Genomic DNA, 26,376 nt, shown 5'->3' with positions numbered 1-26,376 from the left:
TTTTGTTTCTTTTTATGGCTGAGTAATATTCCATTGTATATATGTGCCACATCTTCTTTATCCATTCATCTGTCGATGGACATTTAGGTTGGTTCCATGTCCTGGCTATTGTAAATAGTGCTGCAGTGAATGTTGTGGTGCATGTCTCTTTTTGAATTATGGTTTTCTCAGGATATATGCCCAGTAGTGGGATTGCTGGGTCATACGGTAGTTCTATTTTTAGTTTAAGGAACCTGCATACTGTTTTCCATAGTGGCTGTATCAGTTTACATTCCCACCAACAGCTTAATGTAAATCAAATCATGTCACTCTTCCTCAATCACTTCACCGCCTTCCCCTTGCTTTTAGAATGAAATCCAAAGACTCTACTATGCCCTCTCTAATCCAGCATGTGTCTGTCTCATGGCCTTTGCACATGCAGTACCCTCCACCAGGAACATCTCTCCCCAAGGAGTTCACCTGGCTGGCTACTTATGATTCGTTAGGTCTCAGCTTTAAAGCATTGTCCTCAGGGAAAATCTCCCTAACTCTGCCCTTCAATATAATCTAGATCCTTTGTGTTATTCTGTCTCTGTAAATCACTACTGTCCAACAGGACCTTCCGTGGTGATGGAAATGTTCTGTATCTGTACTGTCAGATATGGTAGCCTCTACTATATATGGCTTTTGAGCACTTGATACTTGGAAAATGTCTCCTTTTTCTTTTTTTCTTTCATAAAAATAGGTCCACGTGTCGTAAATTTTCAATTGTTCTTTTAAAATGAACAAATACATTTTGTAAAGTCTCTTGGTTTTCATTTCTAATGCAGTAAATATCTATAGATATGACTGACATAAGCAATAATTTTTTATTATTTAATATTAATTTCAATGTCAATGTGAACAACCACATGTAGCTAGTGGCTACCGTAAGGGACAGTGTAGCTCTAAATCGTAAGTTCTCTGAGGGCAAGGACTGTTTTGTCTTACCCTGTGTCTAGGCAGGTGGGGGCTCCTGGGGAGCTGGGGGTTGGAATTTCTCTCGCAGGCCCTAGAGAACCCCCCTAAAGAGGGTGCTGTTCCAACGCCTGACCACAAGAGGGCTCCACGACATCTAGGGCTGAGAGTTGGGAGTCCTGGGGATGTAATGCTGTGAACCGCTCATGCTAATTTCTTTGGTTTCTGTGTCGCTTGGTCTTCTTCCAAGTCCTGGAGCTTCAAAACCTGCCGCCGAACGGCTTCCAGTGTTACAGCTGTGAGGGGAACAGCACCCATGGATGTTCCTCCGAAGAGACTTCGCTCACTGACTGCCGAGGCCCCATGAATCAATGTCTGGAAGCCACTGGCACTAATGGTGAGCCATTAGGAGGCTGGGAGACGATACTTATGAGGGGGATGGGGGGTTCTGCGAGAGGTAACTTCCCATGAAGCTGGACTTAACTGAGGTGGATCATCCTGTTGGAGAAGGTGGGACTTCCTTCAGGAGGGTGCAAAGTACAGTAGGAAATTAGGACTTGTTCATTAGGAAATGTATACTTGGGCCACAGAAATGTGAATTTCTTTGGGGGGGTGGGACTTCCGTGGGTGGGACTTCCGGTGTATCTCCCAGGATCCTATCCCGTGAAGTTCTGGGCAGATTCCTTTATTCCAGAGGTTCTCAAACTTTGGGCTCTCAAAAGTCCTTCACGCTCTTAAAAATTATTGCTTACGTCAGTCATATCTATAGTATTTGTTCACTGTAAAAGAACAATTGAAAACTCACGACATGTGGACATATTTTTATGAAAGAAAAAAAGGAGACATTTTCCAAAATGAAAAAATTGAACGAGAAGACTGGCATTGTTCTACCATTTTGCAATCTTTTTAATATCTGGCTTAATAGAAGACAGCTGGACCCTCATATCTGCTTGTAGTTCTATTTTTAGTTTAAGGAACCTGCATACTGTTTTCCATAGTGGCTGTATCAGTTTACATTCCCACCAACAGCTTAATGTAAATCAAATCATGTCACTCTTCCTCAATCACTTCACCGCCTTCCCCTTGCTTTTAGAATGAAATCCAAAGACTCTACTATGCCCTCTCTAATCCAGCATGTGTCTGTCTCATGGCCTTTGCACATGCAGTACCCTCCACCAGGAACATCTCTCCCCAAGGAGTTCACCTGGCTGGCTACTTATGATTCGTTAGGTCTCAGCTTTAAAGCATTGTCCTCAGGGAAAATCTCCCTAACTCTGCCCTTCAATATAATCTAGATCCTTTGTGTTATTCTGTCTCTGTAAATCACTACTGTCCAACAGGACCTTCCGTGGTGATGGAAATGTTCTGTATCTGTACTGTCAGATATGGTAGCCTCTACTATATATGGCTTTTGAGCACTTGATACTTGGAAAATGTCTCCTTTTTCTTTTTTTCTTTCATAAAAATAGGTCCACGTGTCGTAAATTTTCAATTGTTCTTTTAAAATGAACAAATACATTTTGTAAAGTCTCTTGGTTTTCATTTCTAATGCAGTAAATATCTATAGATATGACTGACATAAGCAATAATTTTTTATTATTTAATATTAATTTCAATGTCAATGTGAACAACCACATGTAGCTAGTGGCTACCGTAAGGGACAGTGTAGCTCTAAATCGTAAGTTCTCTGAGGGCAAGGACTGTTTTGTCTTACCCTGTGTCTAGGCAGGTGGGGGCTCCTGGGGAGCTGGGGGTTGGAATTTCTCTCGCAGGCCCTAGAGAACCCCCCTAAAGAGGGTGCTGTTCCAACGCCTGACCACAAGAGGGCTCCACGACATCTAGGGCTGAGAGTTGGGAGTCCTGGGGATGTAATGCTGTGAACCGCTCATGCTAATTTCTTTGGTTTCTGTGTCGCTTGGTCTTCTTCCAAGTCCTGGAGCTTCAAAACCTGCCGCCGAACGGCTTCCAGTGTTACAGCTGTGAGGGGAACAGCACCCATGGATGTTCCTCCGAAGAGACTTCGCTCACTGACTGCCGAGGCCCCATGAATCAATGTCTGGAAGCCACTGGCACTAATGGTGAGCCATTAGGAGGCTGGGAGACGATACTTATGAGGGGGATGGGGGGTTCTGCGAGAGGTAACTTCCCATGAAGCTGGACTTAACTGAGGTGGATCATCCTGTTGGAGAAGGTGGGACTTCCTTCAGGAGGGTGCAAAGTACAGTAGGAAATTAGGACTTGTTCATTAGGAAATGTATACTTGGGCCACAGAAATGTGAATTTCTTTGGGGGGGTGGGACTTCCGTGGGTGGGACTTCCGGTGTATCTCCCAGGATCCTATCCCGTGAAGTTCTGGGCAGATTCCTTTATTCCAGAGGTTCTCAAACTTTGGGCTCTCAAAAGTCCTTCACGCTCTTAAAAATTATTGCTTACGTCAGTCATATCTATAGTATTTGTTCACTGTAAAAGAACAATTGAAAACTCACGACATGTGGACATATTTTTATGAAAGAAAAAAAGGAGACATTTTCCAAAATGAAAAAATTGAACGAGAAGACTGGCATTGTTCTACCATTTTGCAATCTTTTTAATATCTGGCTTAATAGAAGACAGCTGGACCCTCATATCTGCTTCTGCGTTCAGTCTGTTGCAAGATCTCATGTCCTAGGGTTTCTAGGAAACCCCTTGTGAGAGCAAAAAACATTTGTGAGAGCAAGAAAAGGCAAATGAGGTTTTAGCATTATTACAAGAATAAGTTTGACTTCACAGATCCCCTGGAAGGGTCTGAGGGAAGGAACCCCGGGGTCCCGGGACCACATTTAGAACTGCTGCTTTCTCTGGGGGTACCCACCACGAGGTAGTATTCTACCTGGGTAATTCTCACTGGGTACCAGTATTCTCACTGGTACCCAGTGAGAATTCCAGTCCCAGGCCCGAGAGCTGGGAGTCTCACATGGTCTTCTCTCTCCTCAGGACTGGGGAACCCAAGCTACACCATAAGAGGCTGTGCAACCGCCTCCTGGTGCCAAGGCCTCCATGTGGCTGAAGCTTTCAGCCTCACCCATCTCAGCGTCTCTTGCTGTACTGGAAATGGCTGTAACCATCCAGCCCTGGTTACCCATCCCCGCACGGGGGGTGCCCCCCTGCCTGGCCCTACCCACCTCAGCCTCTTTGTCACCCTGCTTATGACTGCCAGACTGTGGGGAGGTACTTTCCTCTGCACCTGAACCCCCACACTCCCACTGCCCTGGCTGGATCCAGGGGACCACTTTGCCCTTCCCTTAGCTCCCAGCCCTACTGACTTGCTGTGTGACCTCAGACCAGTGTGCTCCCCTCTCTGGGCCTTAGTTTTCCCAGCTGCCAAAACACCTATCTCAGAGAACTGTGAGAATCAGAGGAGAAAAGCTAGAGGAAAGCTACGGGCCAGCAGGCGAGAGCTCTTGTGATATTAATATTGTTGCCGCTATTATTATTAATTAATATTTGTTTTATTTAATATTTTGTACTTAAATAAAAAGATTTTTGTATCAGTGAACAAAGCCAGATCTTCCCTTCTCCAGAGAGGACGACTGGGGGACAGCTTTCCTCAGGCTCCTGGAATTAGGGGTCATATTGTAGGACCCAAGCACTCGAGGTCCCAGCCTTGGGAGCTGTCCCATGCAGCCTTCCACCCTAAGCCACCTCCACATCTATTCCTGGGCTCCAAATGCAACCTTCCAACTCACTCACCCAAGTACTAACCTTCCAGTCTCTTCTCCCACATCCAAAGGTCCAGACTACTTTGTTGTTCTAAGGAGACATGTCTGCATTTCCTAGGGGGCTCTGAGATAGGAGATGACTAGGAGATGACCCCTGGATGCCCTGCAGTGATGAGGAAAGACTGGACCTCATTCCCCTGCTGCCCTGGGGGCAGGAGATAAAGGCTGGGCTATATTTCCTAGGATACCCTCAGACAAACTGAGAAAAGGGCAGAACTCCCATTTCAGTGGGACTCTTTGAGTACCATGGCAGAATTCACGTTTTCCATGGTTCGCTGAGGCAAGCCCACAGACACAAAATTACGTTCCCCTGGGGCCCTACGGCTGATGAAGAAAAAGGACATTTTCCGTGGTATTTGGGGGCAGGTGAAGGACAGGGTTTCTTTTCTTTTTTAAAAAAAATTTGTATTTTATATTGGAGTATAGCTGATTAACAACGTTGTGTTAGTTTCAGGTGTACAGCAAAGGGATTCAGCTATACATATCCACGTATCTATTCTTTTTCAAGTTCTTTTTCCATTTAGGTTACTACGGAATATTGAGCAGAGTTCCCTGTGCTATACAGTAGGTCCTTGTTGGTTATCTTTTTTAAATATAGTAGTGTGTGTATGTCAATCCCAAACTCCCAATTTTCCCTCCCCCCCCCGAGGGACAGGATTTCTTTTTAGGATCTCCTCAAATCACATATCACCAACTGTCTCTGTGGTCGCCTAAAGGGATGGGGTCAATATCACCACCCCTTGAGCATGACTGGCTCTGTGACCACTTTGGCCAAAAGAATGTGGTGGAAGTGACGCCATGCCATGCTCTGGGCCGGGGGTTTCAGAAACCGTCCAACACTGGGGAAGCTGGTTGCTGGGTCAGGGTCCTCCTGCACTGAGACTGCCATGCTCTGAGGACACCCAAGCTACTCGTGCGTGGATGCCACATGAAGAGAGAGCCCCAGATGTTCCAGCCATCTCAGCCCACGCACCAGCCAAGTGGGTGAAGGAGCTACCCTGGACACGGCAACCCCAGCAGACGTAATGTGCAGGAGACCCGAGAAGCCCAGCTGTTTTCATTTCCTAGGGCTGCCATGATAAAGTACTACAAAGTTACAAATGCAGTGGCTTCAGACAACAGAAATTTATTATTCTCTCGACTGCTGGATACTAGAAACAAAAAAATCAAAGGTGCTGGCAGAGCCATGCTTCTTCTAACGTCCTGGGGAAGAATCCTTCCGGGCCTCTTCCTAGCTCCTGAGGGTTGCCAACAATCCTCAGCAGTCCTTGGCTTGTGGCTGCATCACTCCAGTCCTTGCCTCTGTTGTCACGTGAACTTCTTTCCTGCGAATATGGCTGTGTGTCTCCAAATCTCTCTGTCCTTATAAGGATACCAGTCATTGGATTTAGGGGCCCACCCTAACGCAGTTTGACCTCATCTTAACTTATCACATCTATAAAGACCCTATTTCCTTATAAGGTCACATTCATGGAACCTGGGGGTTAGGAGTTCAGCATATTTTGGGGGGACACAATTCAACCCACACCACCCGCCAACAGCCAGCACCAAGGTTTCAGATATGAATCAGCCCATCCATCTCCAGCTGTTCAAGCCAGCCCATTTTGGCCCCAGTCCATTGTGGAGCAGATACGCACTGATCTCACTATGCCTTGCTCAAATTCCCAACCCACAGAAACATAAAATAAAGAGGTTGTGGTTTTACATAGCTGAGTTTTGGAGTATTTTGTTATGCTGCAATGGTTGACTGAAACAGTCACTTGTTTGTTTGTCTGTTTTTTTGCTAACTCTCCCCACTAGGATCTCCATAAAAGGCAAGCCCTTTTATTTGCTCACTACTGTATTATCAGTACCTAGATTAGCGCCCAGGACATGGCAGGTGATGAAGAAAGGAGGGAGGGAAGGAAGGAAAGACTACATCTTCTGTGGTACCTTACAACAAAACCCGGGCTAGGGCTATATCTCCCATGATGCCCTAAGGCAGAGATGAGGCTAAGATGACATTTTCTAAGATGCTTCATAATTAAAATTGAGGCTAGTTTCACCTTTCCCGTGATGCCCTACAGCAGAAATTGTGTTACTGAATTAGACGGGAGGCCCCCCATCTTGGGGCCCTAACGGAACCAAAGCCCCGCCTCCCACCCAACCTCAACCCCGTCCTTCAGGAAGTTCTTTCCCGCTCAGGTTCTGCCAATAACGAAATTGAGATTGGTGCAAGCAAGACAGGTTTTTATTCAATGGCCCAAGAATGGAGAAGGGAAGCGCTGATTACAACCGGGGACAAGCTTTTTATAGAAAAAGGTGAAAAAGGTTATTGGGGATGGGGGTCTTTTGTCATCCTGATTCATGGAAATGGGCGGTGATTTCCCAGAATGCAGTTCATGCCTTTTTCTGCCCTTGTACGGCCCTTGAGTGTCTGGGTGGGAATTGGGTTGAACCAATATGGCCCGGTGGGCAGAGATCTTATTATTACAATGAGATGGTAATGAGCTGTAGAGCAACCTTTATCCCAGTTTTGAAGTTCAGTCAGCTTATACCGATGTCTTATGGTTAACGCTCTCTTGTTCCTGTCTTGTAAACACAGCTAGAAAATACAGATACAGTCAGGTTTTTTGCAAGTTTGCCCAGAGTGAGGTTTTTATTAGAAATGGGAGGGGTGGGGGGTGGCTTCCTTACCTCCTTGCCTAAGAGAGGTGTACATGTTTTATAGAGAGAGTTTAAGCGTGGGTGAGGGACCCTCGGATTGCTCCCCTGGGTGATAAGTGGAGGCTAGGATTGCATCCATCATGATACCCCACAGCAGAGATTGGAGGCTAAGGAATACATTTCCCGTGTTGCCTTACAGCAGAAATTGAAGCTAGGGCTGCATTTCCCAGGAGACCCTATGGCAGAGATTGGAGGCTAAGATTGCATCTCCCATGATGCTCTACTGTGGGGATCAAAGGATGGCAATACATGTTCCATGGTGCAGATATTGAGGCTAGAGATAAATTTCTCAGAATGTTCTACACCAGACCTTGTGATCAGGGCCTCATAGTTAATGGCTCCCAAGTTTTTGTTCAAGGGATCTCTGTTGCAAGAAATAAAATCCGTTTAAGCTGACTCAAGCAAAAACGACAGCTTTATTGGAAGTTTAGATGCAAGCAAGAGCTAGCTCTCTGGGCTGCACCAGGGACAAGAAACAGAATTGAAAAGCTGTGTGAAATCAATGTTGTCTCTGTTTTGCAAAATCTCTCTGTCCCTCTGTGTCACTCTCTCCTACCCTGAGTGTGTGGTTTCCCTCATGGGCTGGGCTTTCACTTTATTTTTGTCTCTTCACAGACTACCTTCTGCTTCAAGCATAGTAGCCAAATATGCCCTTGAAATGTCAAGAACTACTTTTGTCTGGCTCTAAAATTTTAACGGACAGGCTCTTCCCTGGTGGGGTCCAGTTTGGGTGAGGGCTCTGCCTATGACCTCCTCTGCTATGGCCAGGGAAGTTTACATCAAAGCCACCACATACAGTTGTTCAGGTTGTAAACAGGCATCCACTGGTCGGGCAGCTCTCATGGTAAGCAACCCACTTGGCCCGAGCTGAGAAAACAACCTCTGTGAGAGAGATCCTATCACAAGGATGGGGGAGCAACTGAAAAAGCAAACTACCACTTACAGTGTTTTAATCTGCAAGCAGGGCTGCCTCCACCTATTCTAGGTGAATCACGGGCAATATGGTAGCCAGGGCTGTATTTAAGAGGACACCCAACTCAAAATGGTTGAAACAAAGAGGAAATCAATTATCTCACAGAACAAGAGCTCAGGAGTTAGGGCAGTTCCTGGGCTGACTTATTCAATGTTTCCATTATGTCCTGAAGGATCCATTCAAGCTTATCTACCTCATGGCCTTAAGATGGCCACTGCAGTTCCAGACATCACACCCACATTCAGAAGCAATAACAAAGGGCCATCTCTTCTTGGGTGTCTTTTTTAAAGCAAAGAAAGCTTATCCCCAAACTTCCAGGCTGACTTGCCCTCCCCACATTTTATTCGCCTGATGTGTTTCATACCCCCATGCCTATAGCATTCACAGAAAGGGGCATGGAACCACAATATTTGGCAAAGTATATTCAGACCCTACTCCTAGGGCTTCCTGCACATCATCTGGCTATTAAAGAAAGGTTGATGCCTGAACAAAATCAGGATTCTCTTAGGAAGGAACAGAGGAGGAGGGAATGTGTATTAGGAAGAAACACCCCCCTAGTCTTCCTCCTGTATAGCGAACAACTCAGTTCTTCCCTACTGTGTCTTTCTCCTGTGTGCCTCCTTTAGTCTCACACTACTGCCACACTCAGAACACTTCTGGTCCCCAAATGTGGTGGTGGGGGGTTCCCCCACACCAAGCAATTCTCTGTGACACCTTCTGGTCACTTCTGACACTACCTACCTGGAAATAGCGTTAGATCCCACAGATTAAGGGCTCAGTCCCACAGTCCCCACTTCAGATGACAATTGAAAGTCCAGATTGTACTCCTGACCAATCGGCTACAAATCAGAAGTTCCCATGACCCCCTCTTCAGGTTTGATTCACCTGCTAGAGGGGCTCACAGGACTCGGGAAAACAATTACTTACCTTTACCAGTTTATTATAAAAGGATACGATAAAGGATACAGAAGAACATCCGGATGGAAGAGATGAATAGGGCAAGGTATGTGTCAGGGGGCACACAGCTTCCTTGCCCTCTCTGGGCATGTCATTCTCCCAGCACCTGCCTGTGTTCACCAAACTAGAAGCTCCCTGAACCCCATACTATTGGGATTTTTATGGAGGCTTCATCACGTAGGCATCATGGATCATTAACTCCATTTTCAAGAGTATGGGGATCAGGGCTGAAAATTCCATGCTTGTAATCATAGTTTGGTCTTTTCGGTGACCAGCCCTCATCCAGGAGCCCACCAAATGTCACCTATTAGAACAAGAGACACTTTTATCACCCAAGGATTTCAGGATCCCTGTGTGGGGAACTGGGGTCAAAGACTAAATATTAGAACAAAAGATTCTCATGGTGTTCTTATCACTTAGGTAACTACAAGGGTTTCAGGAGCTACATGCCAGGAAGCAGGGGCAGAGACCAATATATAGTTTTATTATCTCGCAGAATAATGCTGAGAAAACAACTAACAAACTCTGAACCATCCCTAGACCTCAAAAACTCAAGAATAGTCAACCCACAGCGTGCAGCCCATCCCCCCAGAATAGCAGGCACAGCAGTTGTCTCCCCAGTGTTTATTTCTGTTTGAGAAATCTAATTTCACCTCTGACCTGGTGGTAGGGGGAGCCTGTGGCTCATATCTAATTTAACCAGCTTAATCTCATCCCCTGGCCATTGATATTGGTTCAGTAATAGGCAGGTGGCATCATCTGGGCCAATGAGACACAATGGAAGGTTTTGGGGGGGCTTCTAAGGAAAAATATTTCCTCACTCTGCTGAGGGAGCTTCTTCAAGTCTCTCCTCTGCTAAGTCTCCTACAGTCTGACTCTCTCAGTCTGTCTGTCTTTTTCTCTCTCTACCCCTCTCCAAATGTGAGGGAAAAGTGTGGCCCCAGAGGTATTTGCCAGCCATCCTGCAACATGAAGGGACTATTTACCCTTGGGACAGACCATTTTGAAGCCAGTCATACCCAAGACTTTTTTAAAAAAATAAATTTATTTATTTTATTATTTTTATTTTATTCATTTAATTTTTTTGGCTGCCTTGTCTTCGTTGCTGGGCGCGGGCTTTTCTCTGGTTGTGGTGAGCAGGGGCTATTCTTCGTTGCGGTGCACGGGCTTCTCATTGTGGTGGCTTCTCTTGTTGCGGAGCACGGGCTCTAGGCACGTGGGCTTCAGTAGCTGTGGCACGTGGACTCAGTAGTTATGGCTCATGGGCTCTAGAGCGCAGGCTCAGTAGTTGTGGTGCACGGGCTTAGTTGCTCCGTGGCATGTGGGATCTTCTCCGACCAGGGATTGAACCCGTGTCCCCTGCATTGGCAGGCGGATTCCCAACCAGTGAGCCACCAGGGAAGCCCCCCAAGACTTTTTTATATGTGAAAAAATCCTCTTTTTCTTAACCCAGTTGGGTTGGATTTTCTGTCACTGGCATGAAAACCCTAACGGATAAAGTATCCTGGAGTAGGATAAGGACAGGACCACCTCAGGTGGAAGAAAAGGTGGGACCCAAAAAAGACAGATGAGAAGCAAACCAACATCCCACAGGGTGCCCTGCAGCTGGAGCAGGAGACATTGGTTAGAGCCACGAGCAGGGGACCTATAGGTTCTTGGGAGGAGAGATAACCCTTAGCTACTCCCTAACCCAGTATCCCAAATCCAGGTTGGACACCTCTTTCCCACTTATCTTAACACAGAGAACGTGAGCCCTGGGAAGATTAGAGATTATCCAGCATCACAACTCTTTCCGCAGTTTACAGAAAGGTAAACTGAGAATTGAAAAGGAAAGGAATCATTTAGAGCTGTGGCCCTGGGGACAAAGAGGTTGATGGGACCTTGGGTCCTGAGAACTCGGCACTGAGGACAGAAGAGGTGCCGGGAGCTGAAGTCTGTTGGAGGACCTGGATGTAGGATTTTTTGGTAGTGATGGAGATAAAGAGCAAGGACTTTCATAGTTGGCATATCCCAGTTTCCCTGATTGTCAAATGGTGGTGGGAGAGGTTGAGGTCTCCTACCTTCCATGGTTTCTCACTCTTCCTGGGTCCTAAGGGTGATAATCCTGCACCAGGTCTACAAGGTCCCACAGAAGTGGGCTCAGGGAGACTCACCTCCCAGGAGGGAGAACGGACTCAAGTCTGGAGAGGTGAGTCTGCACCAGCAATGGAAGAGAAGCGGGGAGAGCACATAGAGACAGGGACACAAAGCGAGACTGGGGCTGGAAGAGCAGGAAGCAGGGTGGGGAAGCTAGACGCTAGGACCTGGGAGGGGTCCACCGGAGCCTCTCCCTCCGGGGAATGATGCAGAAACACGGAGTTTCCTGGTGATGACAGGAGGGAGGGTGAGACCTGACCTCAGCCCAGCCTAGCCCTGCCCTGGGAGATCCTGGACCTGCCCAGACAAGCTGCTGCCTTCCTCGCAAAGTGGCTCAGCTCACAGCCCGTCACATGACACTTTCACCCTCACACTCACCTGTCCACAGAATACCTCTCACACTCACCTTTCCCATAGCCCACTCCCGTCCCCCCACGCTCACACTCTCACCTACACTCCCCTCTGGAATATGTGCACGCCCCCGCCTTCACCTCCACCCACCTGTCCACGGAACACCTCCACCTGCCCACTGAACACCTCTCACACTCACCTTTCCCACCAAACTCCCCCTCCCTGGACACTCAGCCTCACACACATCCTCACTCAACACTCTCCCCTCCACACACACCCGCACCGTGGCGCACCCTTCCAACAGCACCCTCACCTTTCACGTGACACACTCCCCCTCACACACCCCCTGCACGCGCTCCCCTCTTCTCCATCACCCACCCCCTCTGCCGTCACCCAGCCTCCGCACTCTCCGGCCGCGAGTCGCGCTCGCACACGCCTCCTGCACGCCTCCGCCCGTGGACCCCCAGCTCTCGGGCCCCTCCCCTCACTCCGGCTCCCCCAACCCTCCCGCGGCTCCCTCTCCCCCATTGTCTGGGGCCTCCCCGCGTCTCCCTGCCTCCTCCCCGCGCCGGCCCCGCCCCGGCCTCGGCGCCCCGCCCGCTGCTGCTGCTGTGGGCGGCCGCGGCGGGGCCAGGTAGGGTCAGGGGCCGGGGTGGGGGGTGCGCCGCAGTGACAGCCCGGCGGCCGCGGGGCCGCAGAGGCGGAACAATGCGCGCGGGGCCGAGCCGGGCCCCCTCCCCGGGACAAAGCGCAGCGCGGGCCGGGAGCCGCGAGCCGGGAGCCGCGAGCGGGGGAGGGGGCGCGGGCCCCGGTCGCCGTGCCGCAGCCCCCACCCCCACCCCGCACAGGCCCCGATCCCGGCGGGACAAAGGGCCCGAGACCCCCAGTCCAACCCCAAGCCAGCCTTCTCGGGACCGGCCCCGCTGTCCTTCTGTCCGGTTTCTGGGTCCCTCTGTCCGCCTGTCTCTTAGTCCCTCAGTCTCTCTCCTTGTCCCCCTACCCTTGTCCCCCTACCCTTGTCCTCTGTCCCTCAGTTTCCAAGACTGTCCCTCTCTGTCTCTCCCCCTTTCTCCTTGCCTCCCTGTCCCCCAGCTCTCTATCCTGTCTTTGTCCCCTACATCTGTCCCTTGGTCTCTGTCCCTTTTTACTGGGTCACTCTGCCTGCCCCCCATCATCCTCTCGACTCCCTTCTCTGTCCCCCTGTATTTTTGCCCTCCCTCTCTGCCCCCATTCTCCTTCTCTGTCCCTGTCTTACTGTCACCTCTGGTTCTCTGTCCCTCATCTGTCCCATTCCCTTGTCTCTCTGTCCCCTTTCTGTCATTCCTGTTTCTCTAGCCCCCTCTATCACCTATCTCCCTCATTCCCCACTCTCTCCCCTCTCTCTGGCCCACTGTCTCCCTGTTCCCTGTCTCTCCGCCTCTCCTTTCTACCCTTGACTCTCCTTTCTACCCTTACATCCTCCATCCTGGGCTCCCCCATTGCCATCCTTCGTTTCTCCATCTCTCTATCCCTCTGTGCCCCTGAAGAGGAATTGATTCAGGGAGGGCCATGGATCAATTGCCCTGGAGGGCCCTGGAGGGAAAATGTGTATGGGGAACCTTGGCATGTGGACACACACGTGGATTCAGCAAATGCCTCCCAAACGCTGCCCCTCCCCACCCGTTCACACACCCAGGCCACGACCTACAGAGAAGCCCCTTCCAGGACCTCCAGAGAGCCCTCCACATACCCTTATCACGCACGGTGAAAAGCTGGAGACCTCCAAGATAGGGCGACCCTGAGATCCGGGACAAGGTCAGGAAATGTCAGCCCCACACTCACACTCTCACACTGTGTGTGCCTGGTACCTGCCACAGGTCACCCCATCCCCGGTGGGGGAAGCCGCTCCTGGGGGGAATGGATGACTGGGAGGTGGCTGAGCAGAAGTGGGAGGGCCGTATGTCCTGTAGAAATGTGGGAGCTGTGACCAGGTGGCACAGGGCTGGGGGCCTGCCTGGGTTTAAATCCTGGCTCTTGCCATTTGCCAAGGTAGCCAATGGCAAGCACCCTCCTCTCTTGGGGCCTCAGTTTCCCTTTCTGTAAAGTGAGGATGTTGAACTCGGTGACCTGAAAGGAAAGGAACTGCAGCTTGGACCCCTGAAGGGGTTTCTGGCAAGTTGGGTGCAGTGACACACCTTCCCCACTCGAGTCTGAGGCAGAGCCTCCCTCTCCTCTCCTCGGGGCAAGGTGAGGGGCACAGTGGACCTGTCACCCTCCACCTTGCTTTCTTTTATAGTCTTCTGCCATCGCTTCAGAACTTTCACCATTAACTCCTTTCTTTGTGGTGGACATGCCACAGTTTCCCAGATGAGCTCTTTGGTACCTTAGCTACCTCTCCATCCAATTTTGTCTCTCTTTCTTTCTTTGTTAGGCACTAAAACCCAGGCTCATAGACTCCTAGAACCAACGAATCCAGTAAACAAAGAACCTGAGGGTATTTTAGAACCGTTGACATCTTTAGGCTTCCAGAATCCCAAAGTCTTTATAATCTTGACACCTTTAAAGTTCTAGATCTTTGCTGGCATTAGCATTCTAACCTCCTGATATCTTCACAATTCTGAAACCTTGACCTCTTGGAGATCCTGAATCTTGACACCTCTGACATCTAGAATCTTGAGGGCTTAGAATCGTGGGAATTTGCATTCTCAGAATCAGAGTATAGCCTAAGATGACCACCTTCGCAGTTCGAGAATCCTTTCTCCAGCACTTCTGGGAGGTAGCTCTACAGGCTTGTCCCTTGTTTGGTTTTAAAGTCACTGCTTCCTGGTACACTAATGCCTTCTACAAACGTTCTCTAAATAAAATGGGGTGGGACTTTACAAGCTGGGAGAGAGCTGGGTGTCATGGGAAGCACTCTGGAACCAGGCCTCTCTGATGTAATTCTGGGTCAGCCCCTGCTCTTTCCCGCTCTGAGCCTCACTACCCCTTCTGTAAAGCATGGAGTAGGCAGCTGGAGTACCTGATCTCAGAGGACCCTTCATGCTTTCCTTTTCTCTGGTTATCTCTGAATGGCTTTGGCCACCAGATTTTAGGAGTTGTCCATGGTCCCCACGTTTCCCTCTTAGTCACTCCCCTTCCCCTCTCACCTTGCCCAGCCAGCAGGAGTGGGGATGGAAGATGGGGTTCATTTACACCCTTTCAGAACTGTATTCTCTTTTTCCTGGCTCCCTCATCTACCAAGAATACCAGCAGAGGCTGATGAGATTTATGCCAAGAGAAAGAAGAGGTCCAGGGTGGGTGGGCGAGAGGAAGTGAGAGAGAGATGGGTTGCCTGCCCAGAGATGCCCACAGGCAGAAACAGAGACCCACAGGCCAGGAATTGGATGGAACAGAAAGGAGCAGAGGAAACAGATCTCCAGATCCAAAGAAAAGATAAAGAAGCTATGAAGAGTTGGGGGGCTTTGTGGAGGGAGAGTTTGTTGATCCCGAATAATGTTTCCCTCCCAAGTGACTCAGTCTTCCCCCCCTGCTACAGTTCTGCCCAGCCACTCTGAAAACAGGGTTCTGTCACTGTTCCTCACCCACCCATGAGCCGAATGCCGGAGCCCCCAGAGCGGGGGTCAGGTTCCGCGATGGATTCCAAGACCTTAGACGCAGCAGGGTTGGGGCCTGGGGTGGGTTAATGTCGTGTGAGCCTGGCTTGTCCCCGTCTTGGGGAACACAAAGGCAGCTTTCTCTCTCTGGGTGGTGTGAGGGGCCGGGGTGGGGGGGCGGGCGGGAGACTGATGGACTCTCCAGCACCCATTGGCCTGTGGCACCAGGACACAAGAAGCACCCACTGGTTCCTGCCTGTGCAGACCCCGGGCCCATAGGTCCTCTGGGAACCGGGCACCAAGGCTCCTCAGCCGGCACCCAGTGGGGCAAGAGGGCGGCTGCAGAGCCCGGGCTCTTCTGGAAGGGGGCAAATGGAGGGCCCTGGGGGTGGAGGAGAGGACAGTGGGTGCTCAGTGCAGGCTCACCCCCTTCCTGGAGCAGGAATTCTTCCCCTGACCCCTCACCCAGGGGGAACCTCCGGAGGACTCCCCTACCCGCTGGCTGGGCTTGAGGCCCGGAATCCAGGGAGCTCTAAGTATCCCAGGAACGTGGGGACCACAGGGGTAACTTTGTGTGTGAGCTGCTGACTCACCCCTACGCCCCCACCTGATGCTTGCTTCAAAGACAGGAGGAGGAAGAGCGGGCTGCGGAGCCGGGCTGTGGTTCTGGGGGTTGAGGCCTGGAGCTGGAGTCAGAAGTTCCCAGGAGGGAGCTGGGGGCCTGGACTCTGGGTCTGAGGGAGGAGGGGCCGGGGGTCTGGACTCTGGGTCTGAGGAGGGAGGGGCCGGGGGCCTGGATCCTGGGTCTCAGGTGGGAGGGGCCGGGGGCCTGGATCCTGGGTCTGAGGGGGGAGGGGCCGGGGGCCGGGATCATGGGTCTGGGGGAGGACAGGGACGCATGGGTTCAACCGCTGTCTAGCTGGGTGGCCTTGGGCAAGTGACTTAACCTCTCTGTTTCTCTCCTATCCTCATCTGGGAAATAGGGATAACCATAGTCCTTACTCCATAGGGCTGTTGTGAGGACTAGATGAATTAACACCTACAAAGTGCTTAGAACAGTACCCGGCACAAAGTAAGTGCTCAATAAACACCAGCTCTGATTGTTTTTTTTTTTTTTTATAGTTATTATTCTCTGTCCTGATCTTCCTTTTCTCTTTCAAGATCCTTCCGTTCCCTGAACCTGATTCTCCTTGGTGCAGTCCTGGGTTCCCTTCTTATGTGTCCTCTCCTCCTACCCCTCCCTGCACTGACCCCTGACCTTCCCTCTACCCCAGGTTCATGTGCGCCCAGCTCCCCAATCAGGTCCTGGAGAGCATTAGTATCATCGACACCCCAGGCATCCTGTCGGGGGCCAAACAGAGAGTGAGCCGCGGTGAGTGAGGCCCGGACCCCCGGGTCTGAGGGAGGAGGGGCTAGGGGAGTCTGGACCCCCGAGTCTGAGGGGGGAGGGGCTGGGGCCCCGGACTCCTGGGTCTGAGGGAGGAGGGGCTGGGGGCCTGGACCCCCGGGTCTGAGGGAGGAGGGGCCGGGGGCCTGGATCCTGGGTCTGAGGGAGGGGGGGCCGGGGGCCTGGATCCTGGGTCTGAGGGAGGAGGGCCTGGGGTCTTAGACTCCTGGATCTGAGGGAGGAAGGGAGCTTGAACTCCTGTGTCCAGAGGGAGAAGGGGGCTGGGGTCCCAGACACCTAGGTCTTGATGGAGGGTGGGGTGGGTACAGATTCTTGAGTCCTGAGAGAGGAAGGGGCTGGGGGTCCCAGTCCAGGTTTCTGAGGGAGGAGGGGCTGGGACCCTGATGCCTAGGTCCTGCGAATACAGGCGCCTTCACAAGGCTGAGTTGGGGAAGAATTGATGCTTTGTGCGAGGATGTTCGGACTCCGCCATTGATGGGGGGCTGAGGGGGGGTTCGATCAGGACGCAGGGATGTACCACCTCCCTAGGGGAGGATGTGGGGGAAGGAGGCATGATGCCACGAGCCCCCTGGGGAGAGGATATGGAGGTGGTGGCTGTGACCTTCCCGGAACTGTGACCTTGAGACTCCCTTGGGTATTCGCTGACTCAGGACCCAGGAAGTACTCCCCCCCACTCGGCTTAGTCTCCGTGGAAACATCCACCAGCTGTGTAGTCTGGACCCCTGACTCCTGGGTCCTGAAGGAGGAGGGGCTTGGAGGCCCAGAATCCTGGATTTGAGGAGGGAGAAGGCTGAGGGCTTGGGACTTCTGGATTTGAGGGAAGAAGATGCTGAGGACCCCGATTCCTGATCCTGATGGAGGAGGGCACTAGAAACCAGGACTCCTGGATCCTGGGAGAGGAGGCAGCTGGGGGTGCTGGATTTCCAGGTCTAAAGGAGAAGAGTGCTGGATTCTGGGTCTCTACATATCACCTGTTCAGCCACTCTTCCCCAAACCCTCCCCAGTCGCTTTTTCCAGGCACCATCCCCATGACGACTCCAGGCTGTCAACACAGTTTAAAGGGCCAGTGCCCCAGTCCCCAAGCTCAGCCCCTCTCTGACCAGAAAGTCCTGCCTCACCACCCCCCAACCCCGAAACAAAAGCTCCTAGGACATTAATATTCCAGGCACAGACACTGTTGGTTACTGACTCCTCAGGAGGGGGAGGGAATAAGACAAAAGCCCCCCACCCTCACCCCATGTGCACCCTCAAGCAGAGAGCAGGGGACACATTTGGGGGGGGCAGACCCAGAGGTCCTGAGGGCTCCCAAGAGATGTTGAGTTTCTGCCACTGACTTGCCTGGGACCCCTGAGCCTCGTTTTCCACATCTATAAAATGGGGGGCTAGCATTGGGCTAGTCCTGAGGTCCAGGATCCGTGGAGAGGCTTCAAGATGGTTTTTTTAAAGTGCCAGAATGTGCAGGCAGGCCAGTTTTCAGGTGGATGGGCATGTTTCCAGAGGTTATAATAACAGCAGCTTTGCACAGAGGGCTCCCTGAGCCTCAGGTCCTGGGCTAATCCTTGTGAGTCAGGCATTGGCATCATCCCCACTTTACAGACAGGGCATCTGAGGCTCAGAAAGGTTAAGCCAGTTGTCCCAGGTCACACAGATGGCAAGTGGTCCAGCTGGGATCCACCCAGGTGTTTAAGGTGAGAATAATGTGATGTCACAAAGTTGTTGTGAGGATGAAATGAGATCCTGCCTGACACATGCGATTCATGCATCAGTCTCCCCAGAGACATCCCCATGCATGTGCCTCCCCAGGCTCACTTCCAGGCACTAGGGTGCTGCAGTAAACCCAAGGGATTACATCCCTGCCTTCATGGGGGGTATATTCGAGTGATGAGGGACAAACAGACAACAAACAAGTATGCAAATTAATAAAATAATTTCAGTGCAATTTCCATAGAGGAAATAAAACAGTGGTGACGAAATAGGAAGTGTTCTGGAGGGGAAGGCACAGGGAGTGAGCAAAGGCCTTTCTGATCTGAGTCACAGAGACCTGAATGAGAACAGGAGGCAGTCCTGGGATGATCAAGAAGAACATTCCTGGCAGATGGAAGAGCCAGTGCAAAGGCCCTGAGGTGGGAACAAGCTCAGCATGTTTGAGGGACCTCAAGGCCAGTGAGCCCAGAGTGAACTGAGTAGCAGGAGGGTGTTCGGAACTGTGGTCAGAGAAGGGCCACCACCAAGCACCTTGAAGACCCAGGGAAGGGGTCTAGATTTTATTCTAAGTGTAATGGACAGCCTTCAGAGTGTTGTAAACACTCTGGCTGTGTTGAGACTGGCCTGGGGGGAGGCAGGTGGGGAAGAAGGGAGACTCATGAATAGCTCTTGAAGGACCAGGTAACAGATGGCGTCCTTGGACTAGGTGATGGTAGGTGAGGTAGCCAAAGGTGAACAGGTTTGGGATATATTTTGGAAATAGAATGGATAGATCTTGCTGATGTTAGAGGTGAGGGAAAGGGTGAAAACTTGGATGATTTCTAGGTATTTGGGTCTGAGCAACCAGGTTGTGACATTTACCGAGACTGAGAAAATGTGGGAAAGAAAACATCTGGGGCAAGGATTGGACATGTTAAAATTGATATTCTGGGAAGGACTAGATAAACCCCTAATAGTGGCTTAAATTCACAAAGAATTATATTCAAAGATAAAAGAAGCCAGAAGTAGGCATCCAGGCCTTTTATGGCAGCTCCACATCATCACCAGAGACCCAGGCACCTTCCAGCTCTTGGTTCCAGAATTCCATCACATACTAATTCCATAAAGGTGACCTGGTGGAAAAAGGACTTATCCCCTTTCTTTAGAAAGTCCTCTCAAAATTATCACATGACACTTTTCCTGATATCCAGTTGGACAAAATTTTATCACATGGCCTCACTTAGCTGCAAAGGAATCTGGGAAATTTCTCTTTCTGCTGGATATAGGGCAACCATAAAATACAACCAGGTTTCTTTTTCTAATGAGAAAGGGAAGAATGGATGCTGGGTAGGAAGCTAGCTGTCTCTGCCTCCTCTCCCCAGAATTAGTCTTTTCCACCCCTCAGCCCCCCAAATAAGGTTACCTATCCCTCTTACAGGGACCATAACACTTCTGATGGGATTTTACAGTGATCTGTGTCTACCTCCCCATAAATATTGAAGGCCTTCCAGGACAGGGACCTCATGTGACTCATCTCTGGGCACCCAGCCCCTGAAAACTTCCCCGCTGCTCAAATGAATGAATGAGACAGTATGTAAGAGACATGAAGTGATAGTTGTCCAGCATTTAAAGGTAAATAACCAGATCTGATCATGGCTCTTTCCTGCTTCAGTTTCTCCACTGGCCTTCTGGATAAAAGCTAATCTCCTAGCCTGGCATTTGAGGCCCTTCATAAGCACATCCCACAACCCCTCACCAATGCTGGACACCTTTCACCCAGAGAACCAGGAATGGATGTGGATGCAGGTTACGGAATCAGAAAGATCTGGAGGCAGACCCTGCCTCTGCTACTCTCAGGCTGTGACCTTGGCCAAGTCATTTTCTCTCTCTGGACCAATTTTCTCATCTATAAAATGGGAACTGGGAAAAAAAAAAACCTGGGGATTGATAATAATGCCTCCCTTGTTCAGGTATTGTGATGATTAAATGGAAATTATATAGGTAATGCCCCTAGCACAAAGCCTGGAACAGGAAGTGCCTAATAAACAGAAGCTGTTATGGTTATTGTTGTTTTGAAGATGACAGTGACAGTGATGATGCTGATGATGATTAATCTCAGCTTTGAGCTTTACGCTGTTTCCTTGGCTGGAAACACCCCCTTACTAACCCCTTACCTTGTCCCTCTGTTGGATTAATCAGGGTAAGTTAACTGCTATAACAACAGCCCTGAAATCTCAATGGCTTAACAAAAAAGTGTATTTCTCACTCATGCTACAGTCCTGTGCAGGCAGGTCACAGGGGGCAGGAAGTCAGGGCCCTGGGCTCCTTCCAGCTTGTGATCCTGTCCTCCTCTGGGTTTTTGGGAGTCCTCTCCATTCAGCCAGTATGAAGGATTGCAAGTGAGATGAGCCAGGCTGGAAGAGGGCTTTCTCTCTTCTGCCTACAGCCTATTGGCCAGACATCAGTCACATGGCCCCACCTAAGCACAAGGGAGCCTAGGAAATGTAGCCTAATAGAGTGTGGTACCAGTTAACTTTAGCGGTGTTAAGAGACCCTCCAAAACATAGTGTCTTTAAACAACAATTATGTTTTTTGCTCATGACTCTGGGGGTCAGCAATTTGGACTGTATCAGTTGGGTATTTCTTCTCTTGGTCTCACCTGGAGTCACTCATGTGGCTACAGTCACTTGGTGGTGCCACTGGGGCTGGGTGGTCTGGGATGGCCTCACTCACGTGGCTGGCAGTTGGTGCTGGCCTCTGGCTGGGCTTCTCTCTCCATGTGGTCTCTCATCCTCAAGGAAGCTGGTTCGGGCATGTTCACCTGACAGTGTCAGGGCAGCAAGAGGGCATGCATGGAAGCTGCAAGGTCTCTTGAGACCTAGCCTCCAGAACTCATACAATATCACTTCTAGTAAAGTGATGTTGACTTCAAAGCAAGTCACAGGGCCTCCCCAGATTCGCAGGGTCAGAGTGCTTCGTTAATGGGAAGAGCAGCAAAGTCAGCTCACAAAGGGCACATACAGGGACGGGAAGAATATCGTGGCCATCTCTACAGACAAGTTACAACATGTGCTCAGGTGTGAAAGACGGGGTTTGGTGAACACATAGCAGTTTCCCGTACCTGGTGAACTCCTGTGCACTCTTTAAAATGTGGATCCAATGGAGCGTTCTTGTAGAGCCTTCCCTGATCACCCCTCTCCCTGGGTGGTCTTAGTCTCCACTTCCTCTGGGCTCCCAGCGTGCCCTGCGCTACCCCCATTAGCGCATATTCCACGGGATCTGGACTGCACCTCCTCTAGAGCAGGAGGCAGGTTTTCTCCATCTCCCGGACTCCAGCCTGCAGGAAGTGTTGGGTGTAACGAACTGAATGAGAGGGAAAGGAGAGGGATTGGAGGTTTGGATGGGCGAGGAACAGAGGGAGAGAGCAAAGACTGAATTGCACCCCTCAATGAGTCTCCTATCCTGTCTCTCTGTCTGCTGGTCCAGGGGCAGGACAGGAAGTACAGACAGAGAATGTGACAGTGGCTGAGGGTGGGGTGGCCGAGATAACCTGCCGTCTGCACCAGTACGATGGATCTATAGTTGTCATTCAGAACCCTGCCCGGCAGACCCTCTTCTTCAATGGTACCCGTGGTGAGTGCTGGGGTCTGGAATCCCGAGTCTTGAAGGAGAGGGCTGGGGCCTGACAGAGGACAGAGCTGAGACTCTGGACTCCAGGGTCTAAGGGAGGAGGGGGCTGGGGGCTGGACTCCTGGTCCTGTGGGTGGGAGGGCATGAAACGTTCTGGGTACCCAAGGGAGTAACTAGGTGGGCACCTTAGACGCATGCGTATGGTTGGAGAAAAGAGGCAGAGGGCTGAACTCTAAGCTCCTGGAGAAAGGGTGGGACTTCTGAGGTCAGGATTCCCTTGACTCTCTCTTGTCACTCTTGTCGTTCACTCTCTAGCCCTGAAGGATGAGCGTTTCCAGCTTGAGGAGTTCTCCCCACGCCGGGTACGGATCCGGCTCTCAGATGCGCGCCTAGAGGACGAGGGGGGCTACTTCTGCCAGCTCTACACGGAGGATACCCACCACCAGATTGCCACGCTCACTGTACTGGGTAACGGCCTCCCCCTCCTCAGACCCATCCCTTCTCCTTTCTCCTCTGCTTATCCCTTATCCTGAGACCTGACCCTGGCTGTTTTTAACCTCCTGGACATCTGGTCCCAGTAAATAAGGCCGGCCTTCCTGACCTCTGGCCTCTGTGTTTGACCCCTGCCACCTGGGACCCTTGTTCCCTTTGGTCCCTGGAATCCCTCAGCCTGGTTACTTTGAGCTCACCTTGGTGCCTCCCTTGACCTCCTCCTTGCCCCCTTCTCCCTGCGGCAGTGGCCCCGGAGAATCCTGTAGTGGAGGTCCGGGAACAGGCGGTGGAGGGCGGCGAGGTGGAGCTCAGCTGCCTCGTTCCACGGTCCCGCCCGGCCGCCGTCCTGCGCTGGTACCGGGACCGAAAGGAGCTGAAAGGTACTACCTGGGGTCAGGGATGGGGGTGGGCGGGGGAGGTGCCAGCGAAGGGCGGGACTTAAGAGGAGGCGGGGTTCCAGGAGGCACGGCTTGGGAAGGGCTGGTTTATATGTGGGCGGGGCCTGAAGAAGAGTGCACAGGTTTGGCCGACAATAGTCACTCAATATATAGCTATTGAATGAACTGATAGATGAGAGGGCGTGGGGTGAAAGAGGGGTGAGCTTTGGGAGGAGCCACGAGGGGTGGTGGGCCTCTTTCGAGGACGGCGTGGTTTGGAGAAGTAGAGGCGAGGGCTGTGGATAAGGGGCGGAGCTTGGCAAATAGCCTGCTTCGGGATTGGCTTGGGGGTGGGGTGCTCCTTCGGTGGGCGGAGCCATAACCCCGACCTGACAGTGTCTGGGCGGGTCTTGGCAGGAGTGAGCAGCAGCCAGGAAAATGGCAAAGTCTGGAGCGTGGCGAGCACAGTGCGGTTTCGTGTGGACCGCAAGGACGACGGCGGTATCGTCATCTGCGAGGCGCAGAACCAGGCGCTGCCCTCCGGACACAGCAAACAGACGCAGTACGTGCTGGATGTGCAGTGTAAGTGCCTGGCGGGCCAGCACCCGGGGGAGGGAGTGTACCAACCCCCGCCGCCTGTCCCCGGGGGAGTTCCTAGTCTGCATGATGACCCGGACAACCACTCTCTCATCTCACTTCTGCCCACAGACTCCCCCACGGCCCGGATCCATGCCTCCCAAGCTGTGGTGAGGGAGGGAGACACGCTGGTGCTGACATGTGCTGTGACGGGGAACCCCAGGTGAGCTCTGGGGCCCGAGACTCCAGGGTCCTGAGGAGAATAGGGCTGGGGACCTGGACACCTGTGTCTCAGGAAAGAGGGGACTGGGCTAACAGAGGGGGCTGCGGCCCAGACTTCTGAGTCCTGAGAAAGGAGGGGTCTGGAGCTAGGTCGTGAGGAAGGAGGCCGTGGGGTCCTGGACTCCTGGATTCTCAGGGTGGAAGGGGCTGGGGGAAAGGCTGGGATTCCTGAGACCCTGGTGATGGGTGGAAGCTGGGTCCAGGACTGTTGGTTTTCTAGGAAGGAAAGGGCTAATAAGGACCCTCTGATTTGGAGATGCGGCATGTCTAGATTCCTGAGACGTCAGAATCGGGTGCTGGCACCTGCGTCCCTAACTCTCATTATATACCCCCGCCCAGGCCAAACCAGATCCGCTGGAACCGCGGGAATGAGTCTTTGCCAGAGCGGGCCGAGGCAGTCGGGGAGACGCTTACGCTGCCCGGCCTGGTATCCGCGGATAATGGCACCTACACCTGCGAGGCGTCGAACAAGCACGGCCACGCGAGGGCGCTCTATGTGCTCGTGGTCTACGGTGAGGACGCGCGGCGGCAGGCCTGGGGGCCGGGCTCAGGGTAGGGGCGGGGCCTCCCGTGGTCTCCGCACCGTCCTGTGTGGGACTGGGCCTTGGGAATAGGCGGGCTGGATTGGATGGTGTTTGAGGCTCCGGCCTGTACGAAGAATGATTCCAGGGGGTCAAAAGCCCACAGGGTTCTTATAGTTCTGGGGCCAGACTGATCGTCTGGGTTCAGATTCAGTTCTGCAGCGTCCTGTTGCGGATAACTTCGCGCCTTAGTTTGCTCATCGGTAAAGTGGAAATAAACAACAGCACCTACCTCATAGGGTTGTTGTGAAGACTATATGAGCTAAATATATAAAGCGGTTGGAGGCCTCTAGCACAAAATAAGTGTTACGTGTTTAGCTCCTATGACGGTGGGGCAGGAATTTTGGCGTGCTTGGGCCCTAGTTCAGCATTTTAAATACCTGGCGCGTTTCAGACAAGATGGGGAGGGACTTGGACCTGAAGTCAAAAGAAAAGGGATGTGTTTTTTCTGTTCTCTGGGGTGGTGGGGTGGGGAGGGGGGGAGGGGGCAGGTAGATATTGGCGAAATGACTCGGGGCCCGGGTCGGGCATTGTACAAACCTACACGCATCCCTTGAGGAAGCGGAGCATTAAGAATGGCACCAGGGGGACTTCCCTGGTGGCGCAGTGGTTGAGAGTCCGCCTGCCGATGCAGGGGACACGGGTTCGTGCCCCGGTCCGGGAAGGCTCCGCAACGGGAGAGGCCACAACAGTGTGAGGCCCGCGTACCGCAAAAAAAAAAAAAAAAAAAAAAAGAATGGCACCAGGGGAAGGGCCACCAGTGGCAGTGATTTGAGGGGCGTGGCACATAAGGGGGCGTGGTTGGACGTGGCGTTTAGAATGGTTTAAGAGATTGGCAGCGATTGGCCCGGGCTGGGACCGTCCTCTGATGACCTGGGCCTGCCCCCTGTCCCTTTGGCAGACCCTGGTGCGGTGGTAGAGGCTCAGACGTCGGTGCCGTACGCCATTGTGGGCGGCATCCTGGCGCTACTGGTGTTTCTGATCATCTGTGTGCTGGTGGGCATGGTCTGGTGCTCAGTACGGCAGAAGGGTGAGTGGGGGCGGGGTCTCAAATTCAGCGAGGGGTGTGGTTGGTTGTGGCGTTCGGAAAGGGGTGGGGCCTAAAGCCCGATTCGAAAGAGGGCGGGCGTAGAGCCGGGAGGGGGAGGAACCTAGATCCAGGATTTGAAACCTGAGGCCCAGATCCCCAAAAGGGGCGGGTCTTTTGGTCCAGGACCCTAAAAGAGGTGAAGGGTTGAAGCTAAATTAAGACCATGCGTTTGAATTCCTAATTGCTGAGTTCGTTGGGAGCAGAGCAAGGGGATACTGTCAAGAGAACGGATAAGGGTTGATCTTTCCGTGAACTTTTGGAGTCTTCCTAATTCTGCTTTTACCTCTTCCTCTGCCCCTGTTTTGCTATTCCCTGGACTTGATTACCTCTCCCTGTATGTTCCGTCTCTCTCTCTTCCTTCGTCTGGTACGTCTTGTCGGCCTCCCTGTCTGACTCTTGGGTCCACACATATCTGTTGCCTCTGCCTCGGGGTCTGACACCCCTCAGGCTCCTATCTGACCCATGAGGCCAGTGGCCTGGATGAGCAGGGAGAAGCAAGAGAAGCCTTTCTCAACGGCAGCGATGGACACAAGAGGAAAGAAGAATTCTTTATCTGACCCCACCTCCACCCCAGGCATGGGCCTGGGCTGGGGTCCACCCCACTGCCAGCTGCAAAGACATTTACCAGAGTCTGGGATGGTGGGCTTCTCCCCCCACCACTAACACCTCAGACGCTTGGGCAGGGATGGGGGTGTCGGATGCCTGGGTCTCTGCAAGGGCCAGAAGCAAGGGCCCAGAGGTCTGGGTCCCCCAGGGGGGCAAGGGCCAAAGGTCCAGACTCCCAAGTCCAGGGAGGGCGGTAGGGATTGGGTTGGGGGAAGATAACTGGGGGAAGGCCAAGGCCCCTAGGCTGCAGAACCAGGTCTTG

The 26,376-nt window shown here is 51.9% G+C and overlaps 2 protein-coding genes across 2 annotated transcripts in view; both read left to right on the top strand.

The window, feature by feature from the left end:
- Positions 1 to 6,368, top strand: part of PLAUR (plasminogen activator, urokinase receptor) — a 17,637-nt gene extending 11,269 nt beyond the window's left edge. Inside the window, exons 6-7 of the mRNA XM_007107685.4 lie at positions 1,187 to 1,333; positions 3,910 to 6,368. Coding sequence (XP_007107747.2) covers positions 1,187 to 1,333; positions 3,910 to 4,163 — 401 coding nt within the window. The 3' untranslated portion in view covers positions 4,164 to 6,368. The remainder of the gene's footprint in view (positions 1 to 1,186; positions 1,334 to 3,909) is intronic.
- On the top strand, positions 5,623 to 26,376 carry CADM4 (cell adhesion molecule 4). Its single transcript, XM_055079261.1, has 10 exons — positions 5,623 to 5,674; positions 12,215 to 12,451; positions 21,967 to 22,113; positions 22,426 to 22,578; positions 22,848 to 22,982; positions 23,397 to 23,561; positions 23,688 to 23,778; positions 24,177 to 24,349; positions 25,320 to 25,448; positions 25,956 to 26,376. Exons 1-10 carry the CDS (start codon positions 5,623 to 5,625, stop codon positions 26,063 to 26,065), a joined length of 1,392 nt encoding a protein of 463 aa, XP_054935236.1. The 3' UTR covers positions 26,066 to 26,376.

This window comes from Physeter macrocephalus, chromosome 17 (genome assembly GCF_002837175.3).
Source record: "Physeter macrocephalus isolate SW-GA chromosome 17, ASM283717v5, whole genome shotgun sequence".
In the NCBI taxonomy this organism is placed as follows: domain Eukaryota; kingdom Metazoa; phylum Chordata; class Mammalia; order Artiodactyla; family Physeteridae; genus Physeter; species Physeter macrocephalus.
Note: the sequence above shows the minus strand (reverse complement) of the source record. Positions and strands in the feature narration are given on the sequence as shown.

Coding starts and splice junctions, on each gene's coding strand:
- CADM4 (XM_055079261.1), top strand. CDS start 5,623: ATGAAGAGAGAGCCCCAGATGTTCCAGCCATCTCAGCCCACGCACCAG. Junction 5,675..12,214: donor TCAGCCCACGCACCAGCCAA/GTGGGTGAAGGA, acceptor GCCGTCACCCAG/CCTCCGCACTCTCCGGCCGC. Junction 22,983..23,396: donor GGACCGAAAGGAGCTGAAAG/GTACTACCTGGG, acceptor GGGTCTTGGCAG/GAGTGAGCAGCAGCCAGGAA.